At 57.8% G+C, this 10,635-nt stretch overlaps 1 protein-coding gene across 12 annotated transcripts in view; it reads right to left on the bottom strand.

Moving 5' to 3' along the window:
• Positions 1-793: 793 nt before the first annotated feature.
• Positions 794-10,635, bottom strand: part of PTPRF (protein tyrosine phosphatase receptor type F) — an 88,053-nt gene continuing 78,211 nt past the window's right edge. For 8 of the 12 annotated variants that reach the window (XM_053212831.1, XM_027059436.2, XM_053212812.1 and 5 more), the window contains 13 exons: positions 10,415-10,447; positions 9,520-9,617; positions 6,566-6,689; positions 6,233-6,408; positions 5,389-5,508; positions 4,952-5,106; positions 4,585-4,870; positions 4,326-4,504; positions 3,981-4,107; positions 3,645-3,770; positions 3,201-3,355; positions 2,977-3,112; positions 794-2,548 (listed from right to left, as the gene is read on the bottom strand). In XM_053212831.1, the coding sequence (XP_053068806.1) occupies positions 2,480-2,548; positions 2,977-3,112; positions 3,201-3,355; positions 3,645-3,770; positions 3,981-4,107; positions 4,326-4,504; positions 4,585-4,870; positions 4,952-5,106; positions 5,389-5,508; positions 6,233-6,408; positions 6,566-6,689; positions 9,520-9,617; positions 10,415-10,447 (1,784 nt within the window). In that variant the 3' untranslated portion in view covers positions 794-2,479. The remainder of the gene's footprint in view (positions 2,549-2,976; positions 3,113-3,200; positions 3,356-3,644; positions 3,771-3,980; positions 4,108-4,325; positions 4,505-4,584; positions 4,871-4,951; positions 5,107-5,388; positions 5,509-6,232; positions 6,409-6,565; positions 6,690-9,519; positions 9,618-10,414; positions 10,448-10,635) is intronic. The other 4 variants (XM_027059424.2, XM_027059425.2, XM_027059430.2 and 1 more) reach the window with 1 other exon arrangement.

The following is a 10,635-nucleotide window of genomic DNA, read 5'->3' as shown; positions in this document are numbered from 1 at the left end:
GTTGGTTTCATGTTTCCAAGACTTTGTACAAGTTACTCTCTTCATTGGAAATGCCTTTCCCACTTTTTTTCGGTCACCACTGCTTGCCCTATGGGACACTCAGAATCCAGCCGACGTCACCTTCAGAAAGCCTTCGTTGACCCCAGCTCAGGGTGAGGTGCTGCCTTAGTGTGGGGCTGGTCATGGCACTAACAGTCCGGTCACTGCTGACTTCTCTTTCCCATTTGTTCTGGGTCTTGCTCTTCTCTGTGCCACGGGAAGTTCCGCGGCCTGACTACTCGGTGGGTCTGGTCTGATCACTGGTGGAGAGGCTGCAAGGCTCAACAAGCAGATGTTGCTGGCGGCCGAATGGCCACACTGTGTCCAGTATCCCCATTGCAAGGATTACAAGGGTCTTCATTAATCAATTTCCGTATCGTCCCAGCTTCCACTGGCACATGCCATCTCTCTCCTTACAGCAGGGGAGGAGGAGAGGAAAGGGGAGGGGAGTCCCGGGGTCCCCAACATGATGGCCCAGAACATCCTGAAGGTGAGGAGAGGCAAAGGGTCTGCTGTCTGCCTGGGGAGCTGGGTCCCATGTGGGGTGCCCTTGACACACACTGGCATCTGGTGTTCAGGGTTTGTAATGTTCCTTTCTGAAAGTGGGCAGCCACGCTGGGAGCCCGACTGCCACAAATACTCAGGACAGCCTCACTGTCTCCTTAGGAGCAGGAAATCTCCAGAATGTACCCCTAGGTATTGAACTCACAGAGCCCACTCTTCGGTTCCAGAAAGAGCTGAGACGGAGGCCCGGTTTGTAAGAAATCTGATTATTCAAATTTATTACCATCAAGAATTATGCAATGATGCTGTAGTTTTCTTAACAAATAGAAAACAGACTGTGTACAACAGTGGACTCTACAGCACTAGCATCCACAAGGTAAAAATGAATGTTTCATCCAACATTACCAACCCTGGATTGTTGATCTTGACTGAGCCTAGCTAGATCTGGGGACATGTGCTCCATATCCCTCAGCTAAAACAGCTATGCACCCTTCCCCGCCCCCACTTACCTACCTAGATAGTGCTGCCCAGAGGAAGAGGCCCTCTCCCTGCCCCTCAGCAAGCCAAGATAATAAGGATCGAGTATAGTACCATTGAGAGAAGTCCAGTAGTCTTGCCACATTGGTTTAGGAGGGCATCTTGAAGGAGTGGAAAAGAGCGATTCTCAGGGGCTTTGAAAACAGCTGCAAACCAGGGAGAGAAATCATCTGGCCCTGCTCTGAGGACAGACATGTGCTACCAGGCCCACTGGCCTGGACCTGAAGGGCCAGCTGTGCCCCTGCTCGGCCCTGAGGTGTGCGGGGCGTGGTACACACCCTGACCTGTGTCAGTCACCTTGGCCCCATGGCCATATCCACAGCTTACCAACACCACGCCGTACCCGCAATGCTGGGGACAAAAGCAAGGCTCTGTGGGCCCAGAGGTCAGTCTGGCAGCTCCCCTGGGAAGCCCAGGAACACAGAGCTGCCTCCCTTCTTGGGGTTTTGAAGCAGAGGCCAGGGGGATGACTCTGTGTTTTTCTTGGTGGGTTTTTTTTTTGTTTTTTTTTTGGATTTTTTTGTTTTTTTTTTTTTCTTTGTGTTTTTTTTTAACCTTTGCAAACACGATGGTGATGAGGAACGCCTTGCCAGGCTCCCCGAGACACGTCTGTGGTTCTGGGCTGTGAATGTTACACACACACACGGGAATAGACAACTGGGGATGAGTGTTTCCTATCTCTTCCCCGCCCACCACTGTCTGTGGGTCCTAAAATAAGGCTCTGAAGGAAAAACAAAACAAAACTCAAAAAAAGAACTGTGTTTCCCTGCATTTGGCTGAAACAGGATCTTGTCTGAACGGCCGGAAGAGCAGCCGGACCGGTGATGCCTCCCAGGCCCACGGCTGGGCCTGCACTTAGGCCGGTGGCCCCAGCTCCACGCAGAGGAAGGCATGTTCTGTCCTTCAGCAGCAAGACTCATACAGAAAGAAGATCCAAAACGAACTCAAAAAAGAAAACAAACTGAACCCCAACCCCCACAGCGGCCCATTCTGCAGTTAAGGATTTGCAAAAGGAAAATCAGAGGGAAGAGGCTAGAATCCCTCAGTCTACCCCACTTAACGTATAAAAAAGGAGACTTTGTCCCCATCCCCACCCCATGAAAAGAAGCATGAGAAACGCGGCGGCAGCGGAACAGAGAGCTCGAAGCAGGCTCCGGGCGGGCCTGGTGGACGGGGACGGGCCACGGCACCTGCCTGCCGGCCCACCCACTCGCCCAGGGGTGGTCTGGGCTCTCCATTTGGTGTGGCAATGTTCCTGAAACGCTGTGACCCCAGTGGGCTGTGCTCTGCCAGCAACAGCATCCGTGCAGGAGGGCTAGACGATGGTCGGTATGGCTCAGAGGAGCTGAGTCCCCTCCGGAGCCCCAGGCAGGGGCGGCGGAGGAGAGGGGAGCGGTAGTTACGTTGCATAGTGGTCAAAGCTGCCAAGGTACTCCAGGGCCGCACGATAGCACAGCTGGTACTGGTCCTGCCGGAACAGGGGACTGGTATGAGTGGAGACTCCCGACACGCTGCCAAGGGCACTCACACTGTAGCTGGTGGGCCACAAGCAGGTGCTAGACCCAGACATCTGCCCCAAGCCGTGTCCAGAGAGCCTGGAGGAGCCTCCAAAGGCTCATCTCTCTCCCCCGGTGCCCCATACTCACCTGCTCCCCCAGCCCCCACAGCCACCTCCATCAAGTTTATCTGCTCCTAGAGCGTGCACTCCATAAAGACTCTGGTCCAACCCTTGCCGGAAACCCGGCACTCTGCTGGTGCTCAGTGCAGAGCTGCTGAATGAGAAGCGTGTTCCACTCATCCTACTCCGGCACCTCGGGCCGAGCAGGTAACGGTAAATGCTGGCGGCGTGTACATGTGAGGAGCCTGGCCTGTGCACCAGCCAGTGGGCCCGCCTACCTCCGTCTGCACCATGGCCGGGCGCTGTGTGCGTAGGGTCTTCACGGTCTGGAACATGTCGACCACGCCCTCATAGCGCATCCGCTCCAGGACGATGCTCAGAGTGATGAACACCCCAGTGCGGCCCACACCGGCACTGCTCAGGGACAGCACTGGATCAGGGATCCTGCTCACGAGGCCCACAGTCACCCCCCTCCCCCAGCCCTCCACGGGGTTAGCCCGACCTGCAATGCACCGTGATGGGCCCGTCCTGCCCGAACTGCTCCTTGGTCTTGTGCACCTGCCCGATGAAGTCAATGAAGCCCTCACCCGTCTTGGGCACGCCCTGCTCGGGCCAGTCTGTGAACTGGAACTGCCGGATCGTCCTCGACTGCCCATCCTGGGGGAGGCGGGTAGGGAACAAGCACGTCACTTGTTCCGTCACTTGTACGTCACGCTGCAGCCCCACCAGGCCAGGCGGGCAGGACAATGACACAGGGTGTGTACCCGTGAAATCACGATACCTGAAGCCACCCTGGGAAATGCATTCACACACACCTGCGCCCTCGCCTCAGACTCCTGCAGCCTGAGCCAGGGTGCCATGCAGGCAGCCACCACCCCACGTGTGCTCGGGAAATGTTGTAGACATGCTTTCACGCAAAGGTACACGCTCCCCTCTCCACACTTACCCGGGCGTCTGTGACCTTGAACTCACGCAGGATATACTGGGGCATGTTGTACTCAGCCATTGGGTCAACAACAAAGTACTGGTAGCGAGCAGAGCGCTCTGCTGGCCAATACTGGTGGCATTTCTCCTGTGGACAAAGGACCCAGCCCCCATGATCAGGCAGGGAGGAGTCGGGGAGGAGAGCTCTGGGTTTCAGAGAACTCTGAGGCAGGGCACCTCAGGTGGTGAGGAAGGGGTCCGAGGGTCTGGGTGTGAAAGGAGGGAGGGGTGAAGACGTGGCCGGTGTGCTCCCAGGCATGGCAAGGGCCCTGGGGTGGGGATAGGGTGGTGGGCTCACCCTGCCCATCTCCCGAAGCCTCGTCAGCATGACGATGATGGTGGAGTTGTGCTCCCATAACATGCGCCAGAAGTCCTCGGTGCTCTCTGCCAGAGGCCCCTGCGTGGCGATGTAGGCCTTCTGCTGTCTGCAGTGGACACAAGACCGGACATGCCGGAGGGGCTGCCGCCCCTCGAGTCTCCCTCAGACTGTCTGGTCCCTTGAAGCCCTGCCCAGATTGACTACCCCTCCTCCAGGAAGCCCACTCTGATCTTCTGGGCTGGCCCTACTCTGCTGGGCCTCCAGCTAGCCAGCTGCAGGCCTGTGCACCCGTGGGGCGTGGTGTGCAGTCACGGGCATGCTGACCTATAGCCATCCAAGAAGCTGGCATTGATGTAGTCAGAGCCTTCCACACCACGGATGGGCTGCAGACACACGCGGGTCAATTCATAGGGCATGATGTTCACCAGGCGGTTCTTGAACTTGTTGCAGGGGAGGTTGGCGCTAATGAAGCGGGATGTGTGGGCCTTGGAGCTGGCCAGCAACTAGACAGAGGAAGGGGCTGGTCAGGCCTGGCCTTCTGGGGAGATCATCCCCATGACCCAGTCCAGGCCCCCGCGCCCACCTTGAACTCGAGCTCCATAGCGGTCACACTCTCCCCGGGAGGCACTTGGCCCAGCTTCTGGATGTGGGCATACAGGCTGCGGGCAGGCACCTCCGTGTGTCCGCACGTGGCGGCTTCCAGCAGCGCCTCGTGGATGAACACATACTGGTCCTCTGTCTGCACCATATAGTTCCGCTGCGATCGCATGCATGTCACATGGCCATAGATGTCGACCGTCTTCTCATGCTTCATCCGCTCCAGCATGGCATCGATAACGATGAAGCAGCCCGTGCGGCCCACGCCCGCGCTGCAGGACACGGGCTTGGCTTGGGGCAGAGGTCCACCCCACCTCCCATCCCACCCCTCTGGTGGCACTCTACCCCCTCACCTGCAGTGCACCACCATGGGCCCTGCATCGAGTGGGTTGCAGGCCTTGACCCGCCGCAGGAAGGCCAGGATGGGGGTCGGGTACTCGGGAACCCCGTGGTCTGGCCAGGCCATGAATTGGAACTGACGCAGCTCCCGCTTCTCACTGGAGCCACTCTGGGGAGAAAAGTGGGGGCAGGTGATGTGACAGGGGGAGTATGCTGAGGCCAGACCTGCTGCTCTCACCGGACTCAGAAGCCATGCGGGGCGGAGTGAAGGAGCTCGAGGCGCTCTTTCCATTCATCCCACCCACAGCCTTGGCTGCCACGGGGCACTCACACACCTCTGAGCCCCGGCTTCCAGTACTGAGTTCCCGCTCGCCCGTCCCCAGCATGCTTAGCTCACACTGCTGTCCTGGTAGGGCCCGGGTGGGGGACGAGTACCAGGGCAGGGCCATACCTTGTGGAGTGCAAAGGTGCGTACGGTGTATGTGGCCAGCTCCACTGTGTCCAGCAGGGACACCTGAATGAGGCCGTAGGTCTCGGTGCCCCGGGCTGGCCAGTACTGGTCGCACTTCACCTACAGGGGGACAAGCGGGGCAGGTGCAAGGGTGCTCAGAGTTGCCCAAAGGCTCAGACTGGCAGGGGCCCCAGGGGCAAAGAAGGGTGGGAGGTCTAGCTTACTTGGCTGCAAGGCCCCCCCTGCCCTGAACTCTCAGATCTATTGTGCCACCCTCTCACCAAACCATATCAGGTTCTCGTGCTACAATGCCATCCCTACCCGAGCTGGGAGAATGAGGGCCGTAATTGAAAATTATTTATTCATGACCAGATCACACCAGGCACATTTTCTGCCAAATTTACCCATAAGGTTTATGCGCCATTTTCAAGCTCTGTAAATTTTACGTTCCAGTCAATGCTTTGCAGTGCAAAAGCAGATAACAGCAGCTCTTTGCACTAATTAACTTAGGAGATGTGTTAATGCCCCAGGAACACTCCAGCATCTGGGGAACACGTGAACATCTCGGGAACATGCTAGCAACTGGGGAACATATTAACATTCTTGGAAAATGACAGCATCTGGTACAACATGTTAATATCCTAGGCACCTGCTGGTGACTAGGGAACACGCCATACCCCAGGAATACCCAGCAGCTAGGGAACATGGGAACACTCCGAGAAGACAACAGCACTTGGTGCGTTCCTTGAGGAACTTCGGACAGAGACAGAAAAAGGTGCCTGAAGTCACCTGGTGGCTGGGTGTTTCCCACCCCACCTCCTGGCAGGCCCCTGCACCGTCCTACCCGGGACTTCTCCTCCAGCCGTGTCATCATGACCACAGTGGCCGTGCGCTGCTCCCACACCATCCGCCAGAAATCGCCCATGGTCTCAGGTAGTGGGCCCTGTGTGGCAATGTAGGCATTCTGTTTGCGGTAGCCATCGATGTAGTTGGCGTTGATATAGTCACTCCCTGGGACACCTATGGGCACGAAGGAACATAGGAGAGCATTATCCCAGAGCCCACCATCCCCTGGTGCACCCCTGGGACTCACGGGCCTCTCGTACAGGATGGAACGTCACCCCAGCCAGCAAGGAGGAGAGCAAGGGGATGGGAGGGGGCGCTGCCCTTGGCTCACCATCGATGGAGGTAAGGATGACCCGTGAGTGGTCGTAGGCGATGACATTTGCGTAGCGGTTCTTGGGCTTGTTCACCTCCAGGTTTGAATTCTCCCATGTGAACTGCTGTCCAGGGTCAATGGACTGTAGGAAGTGGAGGAGGCAGGTAGAGCAGGGTAAGAGCTGAGGTCTCCCTACTGCCCCCAAGACCCAGCCTGCCAGGTGGTGGCCACATGCTGCTTTTGCTCCTAGGCCACAACCAGCTCCTAGGCTACACCACCTGTCAGGTAGGTGATGAACAGAGGCCCTTCTGACCATGGCACCAAATCCCCTTGCCTGGTAGAGTGGTTGGGGTGGGGCAGAGGCAGGGGAATGTCCCTCGAGCCCTGCACCCAACTAATGAAATGAGTACAGACCAAGAGAGAGCAATGGTAGCCAGCCATGCAGTCCCCGACATCGTTGGGGCCTCTGGGCACCTGCCGCACCACCCTGTCCAGCTCTCCTTCCTGCTTCCTGCTCCTCCGGGGTTCACTCCCAGGCCTTTGCACTCTGAAACCTTGCGGGGGGCCCTCCTTTGCCCGTGGGATCTTGCACGCACAATCTGGAGCTGCCCACTACCCCGGCTGCAGCCTGGGCTCCCCGAGCTCCCAAGCTGAAGTGAGTGGCCAGCAGCCACCTGGGGGTCCCCCAGGCCCTGCCATCTCAACCCTTGCCAAGCGGAGTTCATCAGCTTCCCTCTATGCCCGGCTCTGCCACTGGAACACCATCACGGTCAAAGGCACCTTCACCCCTTTACCCCCAAACCCTGGCCAGAACCCTCAAGCCATCCTCAAAAACCCCTCCGTGCTCATCCCCTCAGTCACTGTGCCCTTGTGCTTCCCCGCCCCTGTGGCTCTCTTCCACCTGCTGCCACTGGCCTCAGCCAGGCCACTGCAGCCTAGACTCGGGTATTTCCCTCTTTGCTTCTGCCCCACTCTGACTTACTCTGTCCTGGAGCCAGAACAATCCTCAGAAAATGCAGATCTGATTATCCATTTCCTGCTCCAATGCCTTCCACGGCTCCAAATCACCACAGATGATAATGACCGTAACAGCTGAGTCTCCGTGAGAACTCACCGTGTGCCTGGCACTGTTCTAAGCACTTTGCATGTATTCCCTCACGTAAGCCTCCTATGAAGCAGGCTCTATTATTATCCCCCTTTTACAGAAGGATACGATCCAAAGTTCCCAGCAGAGCCCACGATGCCCGCCATGTTTTGGCGCCAGCCTACTACTCTCCACAAGACAGCAGGCACTGTTTCTTTGAGACATTCTTGCCCACCCCACCCCTCAGCCTGCCTCGGTGCCGTCAGCCTACTTTCTCTGCACATTCTGTCATATTTAATACTAGGGTATACTGTCATATTCAACGTTGACTATCTGTCTGAGCTTGTCTCCCCCACAGGTTGAGCTGCCTGAGGCATTTGTATCCATGTTCCCAGTATTCAGCACGGGTAAGTGCTCGACAGCGCGTGATGACTGACGGACTGACTGACCGACAAAGGTGACAGGGCTATGGGATTCGGGCTGAGGGAAAGCCCACAGCAGGTCTAGGCAGGCAGAGAAGGCTTCCTGGAGGAGGAGGGAAAGTTCACACTTGAGAAGTGGGCAGAAGGCGCGAGGGGGAACACCGTGAGCCTAGACAGTGAGATGCAGAGTCTCGTGGCAAGGAAGGGCCGGTGTGGGACACGGGACTGGATGAGTGTGGGCAGAGACTATGGAAGGCCCTCCTGGCCAGGTCAAGAACAGAGAGCACGATCCATCAATCTTGTTACCTTTGCAGCAGGGACTTATCGCAAAGCAGGCTGCAGTGGGTGCTCTACAGGTAGAGGCGGTATGCTCTCCTCGCAGCAGACATGTTCATCAATTTGCCTGCCAAGCTCAATTTCCTCTGTGGAAACCTGGCCCACAGCCCTCAGAAGGGGAATCCTGGGACCCCAGGGTACCACGCACAGCCGAGGGCGGACGTCTGACTAGAGGGAGCAGACTTGCCGGCTGGGCTGAGCCAACCCATCAATCACCTATCCATTCATCATTGATCGAGGGTGAGTCCTGGGCCAGGCCTGTGCTAGGAGCAGGGGCAACAGCGGGACTTGAGCCGACGAGGCAGAACGACACCTCTGTCTGTGCTCCTTAGAGGAGGGGAGGCTCTCCTTTATCGTCTCCTTCTCTAGCAAATCCTTCCCCCAGCCCCCGACCAGCTGGGCTGCCTGGAAGCCCTCAGACCCCAGAAGCTGAAGTCGGGGCCCCAGCAGCTAGGAGTGAACAGAGTGAACCAGAGTGAACAGAGTATGTGGAGGGCTGTGAGCAGGAAGGTTTGTGCAGCCTGAGCAGCGAGCCTCGAGTCACCCAACTGTCCACTCTGTGACCTGTGCGGCTCTGAGAACACACGTGAGGGTGTGCGTGAGCAGGACACAGGCTGTCAGGCAGGCCTGGGTCTGACTGCCGGCTCCACTACACATCAGCTACTTGACCTCGGGCAAGTCACTTCCCTTCTCTGCGCTTCAGCTTCCTCATCTGTAAGATGGGATAATAACGGTACCATTTCATACTTCGAGGAAGACAGGATGAGAGGGCACATGCAAATTGCCCAGTCTGGTCTGGCCTGAGGTAAGCTCTTGATAAATGAGCTATTACTACTTGTGTGTGTGTGTGTGTGTGTGTGTGTGTGTGTGTGTGTGTGTGCGCGCGACCCTCTGCTTCTGTTAGCATGTGGGCACGTGTCTGAGTGTCCAGACTTAGGGTGCTTAAAAGGGCCTCAGCCAGGCCTGGCACCCGAAGAGCTGAATTCCCTACTTGCCACTGCTGATCCCTCCAATCTGTACTCTGGGGAAGCCTGGAGCCGCCCACCCACAGCTGGGACCCAAGGCAGGGCAGGAGCTGGCACAGGGCTAGGCCTGGAGCAGGCACATGGCAGGGGGTACGGACGTCTCACCTCATACTCCTGGGAGAACTTGAGGCCATCGTTGGCTTTGAGGCGCTCAATGTTGTCTGCCAGGTCAGTGATGGGGATGGGCGGGTGGTCTCGCATACCTGGGGGTGGAGGCACATAAAGGCAGAGTCAGCGTGAGGCCTGTGCGGGGTGGTGGAGACAGCCCCAATCCATGTATGTGCACACGTGAACATGTGTGACCATGGAGCACTCGGCACTGGTGGCATGGAGACGGCAGCACATGCGGCGACAGGATGGTGGAGCACACGGCGGCCAGAAGGTGGGAGAGGACAGAGGGAAGTGTGTGTGCTGAGAGCACGTGTGGGCATGTGCGCAGGGCATGTGTGCGGGACATGGCGCTGAGTGGGGGCACCAGGGCCTTGCCCGGCGGGTTCTCAGGGATGCCAGGCATCCTTCCTCCTGGGCTGGGGCTGGAAGCCCAGGTTGGGGGGTGGCGCAGCCGCACACCTGCCCCACAGGCCCCGCTTGTGCACAGCCCTCCTGCCCCTCACTGGCACCAGTCACTGTGGGAGACTGGGTGACGTCATCGTCTCCATACTGAGCGTGTGGATGGAGTGGACGCAAAGTACAGAGACATGGCAGAATGACCCAGAAGAATCTAGAGAGAGAAGCAGAGATGAGGAGGGAGATGTGGAGACAGGAGAGGCACCCAGAAGGGGGTCAGACTGGGACTGGAGGCTACAGAGGCAGAGAGACAGGGCCGGGGCCAGAGGTAGGGAAGACAGGACTGGAGGGAGCTGGGGAGAGAGGTGGAGAAGGGGAGAAGAGAGGAGAGAAGGGAAAGAATCTGAGGAAGGACGGTGGAGGCGACGGGGTGAGAAAAAGTTGAAGGAAACACACAGAAGCCAGAGTAGCCCCCGGAACTTGGAAAACTAACTTGAGATATTCGGGCAACTGGGGACACTGGAACCTGCAGAGAAAGAAAACACAAAAGATAGCGGGGCACGAGAAGAGAGCCCATTGACCTTCTCTGGTTACAGGGGACACGTGGAGGGGCTGAGGGGGGTGGGCAGGCCCCACCACGGGCCCCTGCTGCCTCCCGGGGACACAGACCCATCTCCCACCCAGAGCGGAGCGCTCCCAACACCCGGGGGTCTG

This window comes from Acinonyx jubatus, chromosome C1 (genome assembly GCF_027475565.1).
Source record: "Acinonyx jubatus isolate Ajub_Pintada_27869175 chromosome C1, VMU_Ajub_asm_v1.0, whole genome shotgun sequence".
Classification (NCBI taxonomy): domain Eukaryota; kingdom Metazoa; phylum Chordata; class Mammalia; order Carnivora; family Felidae; genus Acinonyx; species Acinonyx jubatus.
Note: the sequence above shows the minus strand (reverse complement) of the source record. Positions and strands in the feature narration are given on the sequence as shown.